This window comes from Condylostylus longicornis, unplaced genomic scaffold (assembly GCF_029603195.1).
Source record: "Condylostylus longicornis isolate FDR11 unplaced genomic scaffold, ASM2960319v2 ptg000562l, whole genome shotgun sequence".
Classification (NCBI taxonomy): Eukaryota; Metazoa; Arthropoda; class Insecta; order Diptera; family Dolichopodidae; genus Condylostylus; species Condylostylus longicornis.
Window position 1 is genome coordinate 42,459 of NW_026578517.1, and position 17,969 is coordinate 60,427.

At 42.3% G+C, this 17,969-nt stretch overlaps 4 protein-coding genes across 4 annotated transcripts; 2 read left to right on the forward strand and 2 right to left on the reverse strand.

Annotated features, from left to right (window-relative positions):
• Positions 1-796: 796 nt before the first annotated feature.
• LOC129617560 (DNA primase small subunit-like) lies at positions 797-1,708 on the reverse strand. Its single transcript, XM_055532732.1, is given in 6 exon segments — positions 797-922; positions 924-955; positions 1,050-1,224; positions 1,305-1,431; positions 1,473-1,644; positions 1,693-1,708. Coding segments are annotated over 6 exon segments (648 nt in total).
• A 3,752-nt stretch (positions 1,709-5,460) lies between these two features.
• On the forward strand, positions 5,461-6,174 carry LOC129617561 (uncharacterized). Its single transcript, XM_055532733.1, has one exon. The coding sequence runs from the start codon at positions 5,461-5,463 to the stop codon at positions 6,172-6,174; it is 714 nt and encodes a 237-aa protein (XP_055388708.1).
• A 5,436-nt stretch (positions 6,175-11,610) lies between these two features.
• On the reverse strand, positions 11,611-12,493 carry LOC129617562 (N-alpha-acetyltransferase 50-like). The gene is made up of 3 exons (XM_055532734.1): positions 12,235-12,493; positions 11,924-12,181; positions 11,611-11,876 (listed from the first exon to the last, which is right to left on the reverse strand). The coding sequence occupies exons 1-3, from the start codon at positions 12,491-12,493 to the stop codon at positions 11,611-11,613; spliced, it is 783 nt and encodes a 260-aa protein (XP_055388709.1).
• A 240-nt stretch (positions 12,494-12,733) lies between these two features.
• LOC129617563 (serine/threonine-protein kinase Sgk2-like) lies at positions 12,734-14,261 on the forward strand. The gene is made up of 7 exons (XM_055532736.1): positions 12,734-12,896; positions 12,946-13,144; positions 13,188-13,322; positions 13,366-13,550; positions 13,640-13,721; positions 13,768-13,999; positions 14,043-14,261. The coding sequence occupies exons 1-7, from the start codon at positions 12,734-12,736 to the stop codon at positions 14,259-14,261; spliced, it is 1,215 nt and encodes a 404-aa protein (XP_055388711.1).
• The last annotated feature ends 3,708 nt before the right edge of the window (positions 14,262-17,969 follow it).

A 17,969-nucleotide genomic window follows, 5' to 3' on the forward strand; every position in this document is an offset into this window, starting at 1 on the left:
CGAATGTAGGGCCAAATATCCGTCAACTCAACAGATTTGTCTGAAATAGAAAGAGAATATAGAATCGAGTCTTCCTTCAAGAGCTTCATACGTTGAAGGAATTGCTCCCTGATGCCGTTCAAATTTGGGGCAGTCGAAGGGTCAAAATCCTTCTTCTGTTTTGGCAGCAACGGAATGCAGACTGATCCCGTTGCTTTGTGAATACAAAATGGACTCTTCAACAGATGTCCCAAATCCTTCCTAAAAGCGAATCATGTCCCCCGTTGATGGATAGATGCTTACGTAACATGTATATCTAATCTCGGATAACAGAATGCCAGCATTAATTCAATAGCTGTTGTTTTGTCTCCAATCGATTGACACAATTGGCATATCTAAGAAATTGAAATTCTTCAATCTATTGATGAGAAGCTCACAAATCTCCATAACTCAATTGAACTGCCATTCCACATAGACTCCTTAAACAATTTGTATTCGGCTGATCATAGCAAATAAGAATTAACTGCAATAAAAACGAACCTTCTGCGGTCCTTCCACTGTTGTTCTTTGTCGGTTTACATGAAGCGATGTAGTAATCCACGACGGCCTCCATTGGACCTCCCTGACGGAAAAAATCTTGCTCTTCAACGAGTTTTAAAAACTCTTTTTCATTTCTCTCAAATGAGCGTCTGCAACAGATTGTATATGGAGAAATTCGAGCGTTCGTTATTTACCGCATCATCGGATCGGGTTCTTCGCCGAATATTCGAACCTTCTTTTTCTGATTTGTGCCTCCCTGAATCGCCATTAATCAAAGTTAATGAGAATTGATCCTCACTGTAACGATATTAAGATAATCAGCGAGGGCTTGGCGGTAAACAGTTGGGTATTTTTTAGCTGCTGCGTCACAAATCCAGCAATGAACGCCTCTGCGGCCAGAAAAACACCCATAGAAGATGCCGAAACCCCAAATCTTCTGCAACATTCAGAAATAATGGAAATGAGGAATAGTTTATTTCCTGTTTGACCACTTGGATGGTGTTGATGAAATAGATGTATTCTGAGTGCACCTCGTAATGTTGCTTCCAACATGTCCATCGCAATGACCAAAAATCTCCAACATTTTTGACAAATTTTCTTATCTTTGCAACAAGTGCGAATCTCATCATAATCATTCATGTCGATGTCCAAAACAATTTCCTTTTCTTTCGGAAAAAAATGATTTCCTGACTCTTTTTGAGAAACCTGAAGTGAGAGGGACTCGATATGAGCAACAAAGAGTTATTATTAATCATGAATTAATGGGTTCGTCGCTAGCCAGAGACTTTCATCAAAATCTTGGCACGACCTACTGGTAGACTGTAAATTGCTCCAATGTCGATTTTATGAGGGGGAGGAGACATTGACAAGAGTTTTTTCTTCAATGCCTCTCCATTTGGGAATGAGTGCCATCTGAATATCCATGAATGCTGACAATTACAGATATTCAATACCTCATATAGAATTCGTCCTCATCACGAGATACGCTCATTGAAAATTCACGACATGACAACAATTGTGAATCTCCATCTTCTACAAAAGAGAGAGAATCTATCGAGTTGGCCGTCGTGTTCATACTTGAATGTGTTAACCATTTATATAAAAGATTGAATGGGAATATCCGGTCTAAAGAACAAAGGGATAGAAGTCTGGAATCATATCCAAATCTCTTACCATAATACAAATTCATATAACTAACATTGAATCCTGCCATCTGCAACAAAACTCCGTATTGCTTAATTGTTTAGAGCTCTTACGCTCAACTCATAGGCCAGCAGGCAAACAAAAAAATCACATTCAAAAAATCGTCAAGCACGGAATCCCCATCTATCAAGTCAAAAAAACGTCATTGGGAAAAGAATTACAGCGACGAAGAATCGTTGTCCAGATACACAGTTGAACCATTCTATGAAGAGAGATGGTTGTTGTTGTTGTCTTCGTGGCAGGGAATGATTCATGCGACGTTACGGCGTCCACGATCCAACGATTCACGAATGACGATCGCAACCACATTTAGAACCAAAAGAACAATCACACACCAAGCAAGATGAAAACCTTGTGCTAAAAAAAGAAAAAAGAAGATTAATAAATCAACAAAAACTACAACCACTGACCTTCTACTCTTTCGTTTGATACAACTTTCAATATTTCTTGAATGCAACCAACACGCACATTAAGGATCTGAATTCTTTCTTCTACATCGAGATACTGATGAACACGATCCCAAAATGGCTGATACTCATCGTGATGCCAAAAATACTCCGGAACATCTAGGAAATCTGAAAAACACAAAATTGGAGGATGAATGGAATACAACGCTCAATGAGAACAGAAATCCCGACGCGTTGTACCTTCAACAATATTAACTGCAATAATCAAATTATAAACTTCCGCAACCCATTTACGAATATTTGTTCCTTCTGTGGAACCGTAATTTAAATATTCATAAAATTCATTTGATGCAATACGAAGTGGCAACTTTCCAAACCTGAGACAAAAATGGGACATTCATGTAGAGTAAGCCACCATCCCTAATGTAGAAGCCACCATCCCTAATGTAGAAGCCACCATCCCTAATGTAGAAGCCACCATCCCTAATGTAGAAGCCACCATCCCTAATGTAGAAGCCACCATCCCTAATGTAGAAGCCACCATCCCTAATGTAGAAGCCACCATCCCTAATGTAGAAGCCACCATCCCTAATGTAGAAGCCACCATCCCTAATGTAGAAGCCACCATCCCTAATGTAGAAGCCACCATCCCTAATGTAGAAGCCACCATCCCTAATGTAGAAGCCACCATCCCTAATGTAGAAGCCACCATCCCTAATGTAGAAGCCACCATCCCTAATGTAGAAGCCACCATCCCTAATGTAGAAGCCACCATCCCTAATGTAGAAGCCACCATCCCTAATGTAGAAGCCACCATCCCTAATGTAGAAGCCCCGTACTTTCGTATTGTTTCTTCAACAGCTTCCTCTGAAAAAGAAAGAACTCAGAAATCCAGCCACATGGCGATTCATATACCGTAAGCAGTTAAGCGCGTTGATTGTGCCAATGCTAGCGATGCTGCAAGTTGTTCATCCATCGAATTCGATTTCATGTAGAGTCGGTCATGCTTGATGCGCGAAGCCGGAATTGGGAAATCTGAAGGAAGATCTTCAATGCGACAAAATGTCATGCAAAAACGAGATTGCCATGAGCTGCGAAGTGGAGATTCTGAACAACAGTACGACGTGTTTTATTCAAATGAAGGAATCTCACCCGCATATTTTGTTAAAAACTTTGAAATTCGAGATGCTTGCGTTTCATTCTCTTCCGTATCTCTCAGTCCCCATATGACGGCAACACCATTATCAAAGACAAATAAATTGATCTGAAAACGGGAGGACAATCACAAATGAAGCCATAAATGCAGATCAATGACATTAGGATAAGAAGTCATGTTAAAGTCTGCAAGGCATCTTTCCATAGAAGCCACTTACCTCCTCAATTGGTTTTCTTTCATATTCTTCTTGATTGAAACTTGAATACCCACCGTTGAGCTCTACGACTGTTGGAACTCTCGCCATTCCATTCTCACGTACATCAACAGAGTTGCTTTGAATTCCATTCGAATTAATTAAATCGTTCCCATTAATTTGCAAAATTGTTTTCTCTTCGTGCGTAAATTCGCAACATACATTCATACTGAGAAGACAACCACACCAATCAATCCTTCTAAGCATCCGCAACCAACAAATTCGGTTCGACTCATCACCTACTTCATCAGATCATTGTGCAATTGATGCAAATTGTATCGTTGAGTATCACAAAATCCAACAACTTCTCGCCAATGGCTTCGACCACCCTGTAACCAGTTCGCAATGTCCCAAATCTCTCATATTAGGGACGGTCTCACACACTCCTACCTGTCCTTTGTTGGATCCATCACTGCGAGCTGATGGCTTTGAAAAGAGTTGCCTTGAACCCTTCCGTAAATTCTTGGAGAGAGAATTAGGCTGTTGGCGTCGTCCTGTTGTTTTTCTCCGTGATGGAATTGTTGTCTGTCTCACTAATAAGTCTCTTCTATTATGATCGACTGCAAGAGACGACAATTTCCCAATTTCGACTGAGTTTGTTCGTCGTCCCTCTTCATTCATCGATACGGATGAACCCATCGACAAAAATCGTCTCCTTCCACCATTAAGTTCTTGATAAGTGGCGGGAATCGGTTCAATTGATCCTCCTGTTGATGAGTCGAGAGAGTGAAGATGAACGCGTCTCCAATCTCCTTCTGATGGACGAATACGGCGTCGCGTTTGAAATCGTCGAGACACTTCGACGGGTGTTTGAGGAGGGTTCACGCCAATACGCCGGGTTCCGTACTGTGAAACGACATTCCTATAGCGACGGAACATGGGACGGTCATACGTTTGGACAGTTTGGACTGGCTTAGCGGCCTGCTCTGGTAGAAGAGAAGGCACGAAATATCTTATTGGAGACGTTATCAAATGGAAGAAGGACACAAGGGGATTTGTGTTGCTCGATGTGACCGACTGGGACGATAGTAATGGTTGGGACAAAGATGTTCCACCACTTTCTGAATTGTACTGTAACACGCTAGTAGTTCTAGGTGTATTCTTAGGATAATAATAATCATTATCGTAAGGATTTGGGGGCTTTCCCTCTTGTCCTGTCCAAACTGGGGAATTATTCTCCCAATCTGTCCAGAAATATTGTCCATTAGATGAGTCATTTTTGTCCTCCACGTCTTCTTGGAAACTATCTGTATAATACTTTCGGCCTCCATCGACCCACTTGGGATCCTTCGCCACGCCACTTGTTTGAAATTCGGTATCCGATATTTCTGGCGTTCCTTGTAAGCGTGCTTCTACAGAATCAAAACGGTGATTGCGATAAGGGTGTCTCGAAGCATCATAATCGTGCATTCTTGTTCCAACAAATGGAGATTCGAAGACCCTCGGAAGATTAAAAGACGAAGGACGACGACGCTGCTCCTCTTCATCTTCTTCATCTGATTCATATTCACAATCCGCTTCAATTGCCGACGAGTCTTCAGGACGATGACCGCTAAAATCGAGAGTGGGGGTCATCAGTGAATCTGGAATCAAACGATCTCGAAATCTTCCATAATTTGGAAATGTTGGAATCAAAGATGTCGCAATGCAATTTGTATCACTTGACTCATCCAAAGAGCTTTTATGTTCTGCAATCGGTGAGTGCGACGAAGCAGCAGCAGTTGAATGAGATGCATTGAGGGAATCAAAATGCTGGGAATGAAGTGGACTACTACTGACTTCCGCATTAGAAGGACTGTTGGATTTCCCATGAACTTTTGGGTTGCGATCTAGATACGCATTCGGTGGGTCACCAACTGCTTCCATTGCGGGAGAAAGACCGTGCCAGGTAAGACTGTTCTGTCAGTCTCTCAAAAGGTGGAATGATTTCATTTGGGCTTAAGAAGCAAGCAGTCACAAAATTAAGCTCGACGACATCAGAAGAGTCTTCAAAGGTTCGATCACTTTTTGATCAATCAAGCGGTCCTGTTGATGAAAGTATTCAATCCCGGTCGCTCATTACATCATTGGATTCATCAGGATTCGAAGGAAAGATAACGCAAAGTCAGAAGCAGATCAAACCAATTGTTTGTAGAACTTTATTGCCAGAGCAGAAGAAAAATGGTCAACTACATGAAATTGTAGAAATCGTTCCTCATCGAGAGAAGAGACGTCGTGCAGAAAATGCAGGAAAAGAAACAGACAACCATCAGTCAATCAAAGATTTAATGAATTCTGAAAGTTTTGGGCTTTTGGGAGGAAAAAATGATGCGGAAGAAGAGAACGAGGAAGATCTCGGACCTCCAAGCAAAATTCGCGCAACAGAGAGGGACATGAAACCATTAATAGAAGCACATCGTGGTGTTGTGAGTAGTTTGGGACAGGGGAAAAACTCAAGGATAGATTCTGAAACAGACTATGATGAGGTCCCTGTGGAACACTTCGGATTAGCGATGTTGATGGGAATGGGGTATGTCCCAACGAAAGACAAGAACGAACCATTAGAAGTGAAGAGAAGGGTGTATACGAAGGCAGGGCTGGGGGCAGACAAAGCGTTCGAAGAGGATCGCAAGAAAGCCGTCACGAGTGGAAGATAGTGTTAACAGACACAAAGTTTAACAATGAAGAATGGATGTCCCAAACTTTATGTTTTTCAAATTCCTCTGAAGCCTTTGGACGCCAGAACAACAATTTTTCTGAGAAGTCACTAGTTTTGTATTTCTGAGGGTTTCTATTTTTCGCGCTTTCCAATTGGTTTGCAAAATATTTTATTGTGGTTTTGTTTGTTTTCTCTTGAGCGAAGCCTCTTGGGGTTAAGAACCAGTTTGTGACTGGAACTCGTGACTTCAACGTAGCTTTTCTGTTGTTCCATCGTATGAAAAAGAGCTAAAAAAGAAGGAATGGGCGAAGAAGAGCGAGTGTCGCTAGCAACGCTTCCTCTGCCCGAATCGTCCTTGATCTTTGCTTATCACAAACGTTGATATATTGATGAAAGAGTTGACGAGGATTTGACATTGGAATCTACGAAAAGCCAAAATGATCTTGTCAACTCAATTCACACCCACTTCTGATTGTTCATCCTCAATGCTTTCTTCCAATCCACCGAGACCACCAAACACGATCAAACAACGTCTGAAATAAAAACACAAAAAATGAAACTCTTTCTCCAAACAGACACTCCTCACTCAAAGTTTGGTTTGGCCAGCTCGAATGTTTTCGGATTCACCGCATCTCCTTTTTCGGATGTTCCCACAATCAAATCATATCCACAATCAAAAGCTTCTTTCAAACTTCGAGCTGCACGGACTTTATAGCCCCAATACAACCCTACCATGAAACAGTTATGGAGCCATAACCTAAAAATCAAGTACCATGTTCATCTTCTGGTTCACGTCGTGGAACAATAACGCCCTTCAGAAAATTCGTTCCAAATCGGTTTTCATCGTCGCTTCCATCGTTTCCTTTCCGTCTAGAAAAACGATGCTTTTTTTCACATCGAGATTTTTCCGAAGAATCAAGACGAACTGTAACCCTGAAATTTGCAAAGTTGTCCGAAACCTTTCTTAAGTCAACTCGGTACTATCCATCAATTGTTGCTCTGCATCAAATTCCATACCTTGAAGATTTGGGATAAATTCCGGGAACACGAACAAACAACGGCAACCCACAATCAATGATACTCGATGGACCACAATTTTTACGATGGGGTTGTCGATAATGGGAACGAACAACGCCATCCCTACACCAAATTAATAAATGAAATGCGTTTGAAAATTCATCCCACCTGTAAGGCAACCACTCATTCGCCCTCATATGGTGTGGAGCATCGAGTGGATTTTGAAGACCAGCCATTCGGAGTGAAGGGTGCATTTTGAAAAGCGCCTTCCTCAAATACTGTGGCGTTTCCAAATAGGCTAAATTTCTTACAAAAAATTGCAGTGCTGTAGACCATTTGCAGTCATGTAGCATTTCTGCATCTTGTGGTAAGTCTGATTCATCTATCGGAGCATCATCATCTTCACTTTCCTCTTTGTCTTCATCTTCACTTTCCTCTTGGCCTTCATCTTCACTTTCTTCTTTGCCTTCATCTTCTGTTGATTCTCTACTTTTCTTAACTTTTTTTGTTTCTCTAGTTTTGATGTTTTCTTTCAACTGCTTCGGTTTTCGAGTTACTTCTGTTGAATCAACTTCTCTACTGAGACCATTGGACGGTCTTTCAATTGCCGATCCATCAACAACCTTTGCGTCTACAACAATGAAGTACAAATGAATCAAACAAATTCTCCAACTTAAATCTCTTACCAGAATAGAAAGACAGAAACTCGTCAGCATTGAATGGAGTCCCTTGATTGACTGCAGAAGCTGCAAAAGGAATAAACACTCGAAAACACAATTGAGTTGCTCACAAGAGTCTTCGAACACGACGATTTCTCCAATTCCGAAAACAGTCAGGATGCGAGCGATTTGACCAACCAGATACGCCCTCAACTCGAAAGACTAGAAGAATCAATCTATTGACAAGGAATCAAATCACTGAGCCGTACTTGTGCGTTTGCCACGATGGACGCCGGAAGAGCGACAGAAACTGAACGACCGCCGGATGGATTTCCAACGAAGGGAATGGTTTGCGGAAAGTCAACTTTTGTGGGAGAAACCACTCGCCCAGTTTGGGACACATTGTCGGTGGATGACACGATCGTTGTCCCAATCTCCTCTTGTATCATTTGAGGAAGTTCTACATCTCCATCCGACGTTTCCTCCTCTTGCGAAATATCATTCTTATGTCTTTTGGAAATTCGTTCATTACAGTTGGCGAGTCGCTTCATCGTGCCTGGTTCATCTGCATGTCCAGACGTTTGGAGTCTTTCGTTCTAATTAGCGGGAAGATGATCCCCTCCTTGTGTTTCCTGACTCAATGTCGCTTCTAGAACCTCCGCAGTCTGATGGTTCCATTGGAAACCAGCAGAATGAGGTGGAGCAACCACCAAGCTCCCCCGATCTAACAACAACCGAATTTCTCTCAGCAGCAGAAGATGAAACTCAGAAACTAACAACAACTGATAAGGCATTTCCATCTCCCAACTTGTTGTCTTCTATAGTTCCAACGCTGATTCAATCGAGTGTCCCAATTCATCTTGCAGCGTTTTCTCACTTCATCGATTGTTTGTGGGAGAAAGGAACGCAAAACTCTTATTTGCATTTTCCTCAAGAGTTCAAGAAATATGATCTTCAGCTTCTCACTTCTCTCCCTCCTCTGGTGCTCTTACAATGCATGGCTGCAATTCACTTTGAAATTCTACTAGGACCTTCACCGTCAGACCTCAAGTTGTCCTTGCGTAGCGCGTATTGGTTTCTCCAGCAGATTCATGAAACGCTTAAAGTTTGTTGGATCACGACTCTTCAAACGACATCTGGTATAACAATCGACACGACAAATCCGAATTGGTTTCCTCTGCTTGTCGGCCCACTAATGCAAAAAGCGCATCACGGGGAGGCTTTCAGTGGCGAGATATCCTTAGCGTGGCGTTTATCCGAAGCTTTGACTATTTCCTATTCCGAATTTTTGACACATCGGATTTCTGTTGTTGCTAACGATGACGGAATCTTCTCAGCCAACTGGTCCCTCAATGTGACATCATCACTCGACGATCTTCTTGCAGAATCTCTTTCTGACGCTTTCGAAGTCACAAAACGGCTTCTGCGATCTCTGGATCCTCTTCTCAAATCGTTGGAAATTCTTGGAGCCACTTTGGGACTATTGGCAGCTTCAAATTGTGAAGACGATCTTATAAAAATCTCTCTCTTATACTGCGTCTTTCCAATCGAGTTCAATTCGATTCTTTCGGTTGCAATTCACATCGCTGTTCGAATCGCTGAATTGCAAACAGGAACGAATGAAGCATCAGAGAGATGGACTTCATTTTTTAAACCTTTTCGCTCAATTCGCCACAGAGTCGATGGGATTAAAGGTACACGTCCCTGTCAACAACTTTGAACTACATTCTGTTTTCACTCCTTAAATTGATGCTAATAGTAAATCACTTCAGTTCTCAGCTGTTTGGTTGTTTGATTCTATTTATCATCTTTGCATTTATCATTTCTGCATTTTCATTCTTTCTCTCTTCGTGTCCCCCCTCATTACACTTCCATGCTGTTTGTCTAGGGCGGTTTAACAAAGTGTGGTCGGAGCAATCTGGAATCCTTCAACAGATACACAATTGCATCTTCGAACTTCTTAGTCCTTCTGATTCACTCCTTTCTTTTTTCGCGAAACAATCCACACCAGACAACAGCTTTTCCGTTCTAACAGCTGACTTCCCTTTGCCGCGTCCCCCTAAAGAATCTTTCGAACTCTTCAAGCGCAACCATCTCTCTGACAAACAGATCGCTTCTTCCAAACCTCCGACACCATCAGGAAATCCATCCGGCAGCGAATCCTCTTTGATGCTTGCGGCATTTGATTCCGATCTCGCATCGCTCGAACATGGATCAACGAGAAGAAGGACGTCTGTGAGTCAAACACCAGAAAGAAAACGAAAAGCAGTGAGTGGTCGATGCGCGTCTCCTGCGACAGATAAAGCTCCTCGCTCGAAAGCATCTCCTGCTGAAACTAGTGGTCACATGGATAAGTCAGGAGTGTCCCAATCAGTATCGAAAGGCGATTCTGATCGTCGCACTAGGAAAGAAGTCATCGGGAGTAATCGAAGGAAGTGTCCTGATGAAAATAGTGGTAATGGTGGTGGTGGTGGTAATGAAGGTTTCCAATATCATCGCCGAATGTATGGGCAACACATGAACAATCAAATGAGTCCTGGAGTGGTTGGGACACCGTATACTGAACATCCCTCTCCATTCACTCGTGGAACGTTTTATCCAAGAGGATCTTCAGATGAGGATCCATCGTCATCTCACGCTAGTTGGGAAGTTGAACCGAATGAGATTCTATTAGAGCAACGGGTTGGATCTGGTGCAACTTCAACAGTGTTTCGAGGAACTTGGAGAGGGACGGAAGTGGCAGTTAAGAAAATGTCTGGACTTCTTGAAGATACTGAAAGTTTTACAAAATTTCAACGTGAAATTCAAATATTGTTGAAATTACGACATCCAAATCTCGCCCTATTGATGGGAGCATCAGTGAGAAAACGTCCATACTTTGTGGTGATGGAATATTGTTGTGGTGGTGATTTGTTTACCCTATTGCATTTGCCTGACAAGTGAGCTTCTGAGACTTTGAAATCTTCATGCTAAAATACTTGATTCGTTATTTTATCGTGTATTTCAGATCGGATCATCAAATCGTGCAATTAACAATTCAACAAAAATTAAAGATTGCTACAGATATCGCTAAAGGGACGACTTATCTTCACAAAATGTCTCCTCAAATTATTCATCGGGATTTGAAAAGTCTTAATATCTTATTAGCAAATATCATCAGATCAAAAACTGATGAGCCACTTGCGAAGGTAGAGTGATTCCTACCCCCGAAATTGATTGTTGGTTTTTAGATCACAGATTTTGGATTGTCCCAACTTCGGTCTGGTCGCAGTAGTGAACTTTACCAGACTGCCGCAGTTGGGACATACCATTGGATGGCACCAGAAGTTCTCATGTCGCAGCCATACAACGAGAAAGTTGACGTTTACTCCTTCGGGATCCTCCTTTATGAAATATTTTCTCAATCCATTCCCTATTCTTCTCCCCCTCCATCCATTTCTCACCAACGAATGGAGAATCCTGTTAATGTTGCCCTTGCTGTTGCGCAGGGTCATCGTCCAAGTCTCGCTAGGATTTCGCGTGAGTGCCCCTCCGCTATCGTGTAAGTGTTCATCGAAATATATCAATAATGATGATTCGCTCATTTCCAGATCCCTTATGACTTCTTGCTGGAGTCATGATCCGAATCAACGGCCCAGTTTCGAAATCATTCTACAGACACTCAAATGTGTCAGTCAGTCACTCCCCTCGTATCAGTAGCTTCCCTTCCTTCTCTATTCGAAATGTTTGCTCATGTATTCAACAAAAACCCTTTGCAACTATGGTATGACCTTCCGAAATACAATGCAATCCGATGGTGTTAATGATTTATAGTAATCCCCGATAACGGTATCTTGTATGAAACCATGATTTTTATAAAATTCGATCCCTTCTCTATTTGCACTCCAAACATGCAAATAGATATCTGTAACATTCACTTGACCCTGTCCTTGTGGAAGTCCAGGAACTCCACCGAGACAAAATTCAGCCTCTCCAGATCGCAGTTGTTTGCATCGATCCACAACCCATTGCAGAAGCAGTGAGCCTGAAAATGAACAAACATCTTCACAAAGCAACTTATCCATCTCTTACCGATACCGCTGCGACGATAAGCAGCAAGAACAGCAAGCGTCATAATGCAGAGCCGTGCAGTTGGGATGTCCGTCGACTTTTTTGTGGGTCTTCCCTGAGGGGTTGTTAGTTGCCATTGATGTAACTTTGGGGGAGTTAGAGAAGGATTTGAAGTATCAATGATGTCTGAACTTGAAGAACTTGAAAAATCCTTCGCTGCATCACCAGGAAATACCAAACGGCAACAAACTGCTCCGACGGGAATATCGCAAACGAAGGCTGCAGGATAAACTCTTGCTCTCTATAGAATATTATCTTTTCCTTGATCGTACCTAGTCTACAGAGTTCGCGAAAATCAACGATTGAATCGTAAAATCGTTCGCTATAATTCATCGGAAATGTGCCTCTGTTGATCCTTTTCACAACCTCAATATTATTCGGGGTTAATAATCCCAATGTTATCATTTTATCGTTTCGTTTTGCATTTGGAGGAAGTGATGAAGATGATGACGATGATGTTTTCTGTTCTGCTTCGGATTGTTCATCGAGACCATCATGACGACACTTCCATCTCGAAAGGGAAGTGATCATTTTTGTGACGCTCCTAGTCCTTCACTGGACCGTCCTAGTTAAGGGACCGCATGTCTGTTCGTTCGATGCCATCATCTTAAAGACTACAATATTTTTCGTTTTTCCTCAACCAATTTCTCAAGGCACCCAATGTTCGGTGGATTTTTTCGACATAATCAGCCCACCCCCCCATCTGGAGACGCCCATTTCGTCCATCAGCGCCCCACAGTTCAGACCAGCATTTCCTCACAGGGCACAACGATGTATGAGGATCCCGCCTCCGAGATGAAACTCGGAGAGCTTGGCGTTGTGACTGACAACCTCGCTAATCTCGCATTGCAGGGTGGGATCAGCAAATACAGCCAAAGAAAAGTTTCTCCTGAAGATTTCGTTCTGTTGAAGGTGATTGGAAAAGGTTCCTATGGTAAGCAAGAGATTGCTGTTCCTGAAGATATTCGAATTCATTGTTGCAGGGAAGGTGATGATGGTTCGATATAAGCAAGATGGAGGTGTTTATGCGATGAAAATGTTGCGCAAGGAGAATATTATTAAGCGCAATCAGGTTGAACACACAAAGACTGAGCGAAATGTATTAGAATCGATCAATCACCCTTTTATTGTCCAATTGTATTTTGCATTTCAAACTCCAAAGAAGCTCTATTTCGTTATGGAGTACGTTGATCAGGCGTCAGTTTGCTTATCTCATCTTTTGCAGATATTGTCCTGGCGGTGAATTGTTTTTCCACCTCTCTCTAGCTGGTCGTTTATCTGAAGGACGTGCTCGTTATTATGCTTCTGAAATCGTACTCGCTTTGGAGCATTTGCACAAGCTTGATATCGTTTACAGAGAGTAAGAATACAATTAAGGACTCGACTCTAAATGTTTTCTTCAGCTTAAAGCCCGAAAACGTTCTTCTAGATGAGGAGGGTCATGTGCGTCTAACTGACTTCGGCCTTTCCAAGGAAGGGGTACAGGATAACTTCTCTGCTAAATCCCTCTGCGGGACTCCTGAATATCTTGCCCCTGAAATTCTAAATCAAACAGGGCATGGAAAAGCTGTCGATTGGTGGAGTTTGGGTGAGTCGCTATGAACATTTCTCCGTACCATGAGGCGTCATTGTTTGTTACCCATTGACATCATTAGATTCTGAGCATTTTCCTGATAGGAGCATTAATTTATGAAATGCTAACTGGTCTTCCTCCCTTCTATACTCGCGATCGGGAGCTTCTATTCGAGAACATTCGAAGGTGAGCTATTTATTTATTGATTCAATATCTGATTGTTGATTTTTAGTGCTGAACTCCGATATCCTTCGTTTATATCGCCCGTTGCGAAGTCTCTCCTTATCGGTTTGTTCCAGCGGGACCCCAATCGACGTCTAGGAGGAGGGAAGCGTGACGCTGAGGAAATCAAAGCGCATCCTTTCTTCGCAACTGTTGATTGGCAGCGTGTTTATTACAAGCTCGAACCTCCGCCATTTCGACCGACTTTGGTGTCTAAAACAGATGTTCAATATTTCGATAAAGTGAGAAGAGTCGCTGGTTTCTTGTACATAAAAATGATTGCAGGAGTTCGTAAAACTTCCGGCGAATAATTCCGAGGTTCCAGATTCAGCGTTGTCCCAAGCGGTTCGGGACGACATGTTCCAAGGATTTTCATATGATGGAAGAAATGATGGGTACAGTCGATTGATGTCCCAAATTTGGTTCTTAATTGTCCCAAATTTGATTCTTGATTCCGTTTTTAGAGCGCTGTACCTTCATAAAGATCAAGGTCAGCACGTCTAACAAGTATCGTCCTCAAGAAACATGTTTTTACTTGTCCTTATTTTCGGCAACCCTTTTTTTTACACAGTGGTCAATCTTTTAGAGCATACCTGGCCACACAAGCATGCGAACTGCAAATTCAGGTCGCTTGGTTGATGCTTTCCGAGGCCCGTTACATGTTCGGCTGCCGATTGCTGATTGTCGAACAAAAAGACCTGTTTTTTTTAAACTCTCAACAAGGATGGTGAAAGCATCAAGCCCAACAATTTTTAGTTTAATTTTGTTCATCAATGTGTTCCTTGTCGAGATATCTTGTTCAGAAATCCTTGGGTCGTTCGAATTTCATCGGCTTCGTCGTCTGGCCGCTAACAATGAGGATCTGGATGAAGCTACAGGGAAGTCGAAGCTTGTCGTCAGACAAGGCGACTGGGACTTGCCTTTGTCAATTCGAACAAATCCTGGATGTACAGTTGTCCAGCCATTGAGGCAAAATGGTCGATTTGTTACAATTGCATGTCCGTTCACGAATGTTTATCTTCTTTATTCCATGAATACAACAATCAACAATTACTCACTCGTTGACGAAAATACAGGAGAAGAAGTTGCGCTCAATTCTCAAGATGTTGTCCGCTTCCCAACGTCCATTGACCAAAGCTCAAGAGTTCTCGTCACGAATTGCTTATGTTCTCCAACAATTATGAAAAGGCTTCGAGCATCCAATTCAACAATCATTCCCAACATCAATTCGGATTGTCATTGTTTCTCGATTGAAGTGCTCGGCGATAATCATGCGGCTCCCCTTCTCAATGAAATCAAGTTTTTGTCTCTTTCCGGTGATCCTGTCCCATCCATCCCGTTTGATCCAATTGTATTCGACTACACTGTCGATGTCGCACCATATCTCCCTCTTCTTGTCGTTGCTGTTGCGAAGCGGCCTGGAATTGCCGCTTTCCATTCTTCCACTCTCGATAAAGGAGGCCTTGAAGCTGCAGCATTTCTTGAATTCACGCCAGATCCCCACAGGTCTATGGAATCAAATCTTACCGGTATCGAGGTGTTTGCGTACAACCGAAGATTTACAAAAACAACTCGCTACACAATCAGATTTAGACCAATTTTGCCATTCCTTAATAGAAACCTCGCTGATCTCGTTGTCAGTGGAGCGTCCCTCGATCCCCCCTTTCACCCCCACACATATACTTACTACGCTTTTTATGAAAGCTACTACGTCGATCTGAGTCTTACCACGTATCTTCCCGATGCGACTCTTCTGGTTAACGGAAGGAATGTGACAGACAAAAATCGGACTCCTGGAATTTTAGGCACTTCTGGACATTTCCGCTTCTACCGAAATGCGAGCCTGACGACAGAATATATTCATATCGAAGTCGACCAGCCAGGATTCTCTGAACGTTATATGGTCATCTTGCTTCCAGACGCTAATAACTTTCTGGAATCTCTTGAAGTGATAGGAGCAGTTAACGCCATTGAGTTTGAAAAAGAGACGTAAGAGAAAAACATGAATTTTTAAATTCAATCATTTTTGAATCTACCATTTTGGAATTCGACGCATTTGCTCTGTTCAGAACTTCTTATTCTGTATCAATGCCTCACGATGTTAAGGGTGTCGCATTCATAGCAACTCCTGAAAGTAAAGATGCAACAGTTAGAGTTTCCGGTGAGTTGATCGTCTCATAAAAATCTAGCTGAAGTCGTTTTTGAAGCTTTCATCTTTTTTGGCTTCGATTCAATTGAACATACAAACTCGTTGGAATTGCTAAGAAGCATCTCAACTCTTTTTTCTTTCAGATTCTTCCTACACTTCATTAAATCCCGTTAATAATGAGACATGGCGCTCTCAATGGTTTTTAGTACACAAAGGAGAAGTCGAAAAATTTACAATCGAAGTCAAACATCCAGACGCGATCGTTCCCAAAACATATCGGGTGCAAGTGGGCAGGTACATTTGTCTATAGATCTCATCCAAATTGCATCTCATTTTTTTATATTCTTAGACCTTCCGTCTGGTACGCGTCCTATAAATCCATTCAAACTCTCGCTAATTTCGTTGGCGTCACTTCGTTTATAATCTCTGCTGTCCAAGGAGGAGCGGGATTCATTAGTAACTCAAAATTCTTACATGTAATGTCGCGCGTAGCAGAGCTGCATGTCAAATGGGCCTACATGATTCAAGTGTCATGTCACATGCACATGCATGTATATCTATGACCGTTGTCATGACTTGTCATGTGAAACTGTCTCTTTCTTTGCTTGTTTAGTTCATCTCGATGACTAACGCGCTGAACGGAAATCCTGAGACTTGGCATGACTTCTCCACGTGTTTCAACAAGTTTAATTTTCAGTTTGAAACCAGTGGTGATAAAGAGTCAGAAGGAGATGAAGATCTAGACGATCTTGATGTTTTTGAATATGAAAAATCGTCACTCCCATTTGCTTACTTCTCACCAATACGTCGTTCTCCCCTACAACTGCCGTCTCTCCGTTACCTCTCAGATCTTCTGAATCCCCCACCATTGCCTCTTGTTCAAAATAACACTAATATTTTGCAACGTTTGAAGCAAACACGCCAGCGAGAATTTTTCAGAACTTTACAGTCTCTTTTACATTTCCCGCTTCCTGCTGATCTTCATCCTGCCGATGCAGTAGCGGCTGTCCAGAATTTCATCGATAAAAAGGCTTCTGATGACACAACAACCGAAGATGTTCTTAGGAGACTCACTCCGACAGGTCAACTCAGTGAGGAGGACAATCAAGAGCTTCTCGATGACGTAAGCACTCGCGGTTTTCTGATCTCTCTATCCGCTTCGTTTCTTAGTTCGACAGAAGAATCAAAGCACGCAACAAAGTTATTCAATACATTGGATCCATTCGAGTGTCATTTATGATCGTTGCAGGCGGAGCAATCTCATACGTGATTCTCTGGATTGTTTATTTGCGACGCTCATTCAAACATCTGTTCCGATTGCGTCAGGATTTCCCGACACTTATTCATCCTGGACGTTTTTGGGTTTTCCTTGCCGATTACGCATTGATCTCTTACGCTCAGGCTGCGGTTGGAATTCTCACTGTTGACTTTGCAATACTTGGCGAGACTGATGAAGCGCTGGTTAAGCTCTTGGGATTTCCCGTCAATCTCGATACACTGTGGTGGATTTGCTTGATTACTTTGGTTCTCTATCCGATTGCATTCACAGCATTCGCTCTTATTGTACTGATCTATCTTAGCAGGTGAGTTCACTCAATACCTTCAAAATAGCATGTTCCACTTCACAGTCGCGTTACGTACAACAAAGAGATGGAGAGATGGACCGACATGGAGTGCGGTGAATTGAAGGCAGTCAGAGACCTCTTTCCAGTTATACCGCTTCTGCAGAACATGCTTCAAATTGAAGTCAATTCAGTAGTTCCAATTCAACATCCAAACAAAGATGGTGCAAAATTGAGACTTGAGCAGAAACAAGAAGCTGAAGAAGCTCCAGCGGCTCCTTGGTTCGTTCCCCACATTGATTTTCTTCGTCCCGATCGACGAAAGCTCACCGGAAAAACTTTAGATGGAATCGCAAACTTTGTCAGAATAGTGTCCCCACAACTTGCTGCTATTGCATTTCCAAAGCCTCAGAACGAAGAAGTTGAATTAAAGACCATCAACGAACAAATGGAAGTCGTTGAACCTTTATTGAATTCGAGGGAAGAATCTCTGGATGATTT

Bases quoted from the DNA above. Each gene is read 5' to 3' on its own strand.
- LOC129617561 (XM_055532733.1), top strand. From the start codon at position 5,461: ATGATTTCATTTGGGCTTAAGAAGCAAGCAGTCACAAAATTAAGCTCG.
- LOC129617562 (XM_055532734.1), bottom strand. From the start codon at position 12,493: ATGATCACTTCCCTTTCGAGATGGAAGTGTCGTCATGATGGTCTCGAT. The intron at 12,182-12,234 runs GTACGATCAAGG...TTTATCCTGCAG, and splicing joins TCGCGAACTCTGTAGACTAG to CCTTCGTTTGCGATATTCCC. The intron at 11,877-11,923 runs GTAAGAGATGGA...GTTCATTTTCAG, and splicing joins TTATCGTCGCAGCGGTATCG to GCTCACTGCTTCTGCAATGG.
- LOC129617563 (XM_055532736.1), top strand. From the start codon at position 12,734: ATGTATGAGGATCCCGCCTCCGAGATGAAACTCGGAGAGCTTGGCGTT. The intron at 13,323-13,365 runs GTAAGAATACAA...TGTTTTCTTCAG, and splicing joins CTTGATATCGTTTACAGAGA to CTTAAAGCCCGAAAACGTTC. The intron at 13,722-13,767 runs GTGAGCTATTTA...GTTGATTTTTAG, and splicing joins CTATTCGAGAACATTCGAAG to TGCTGAACTCCGATATCCTT.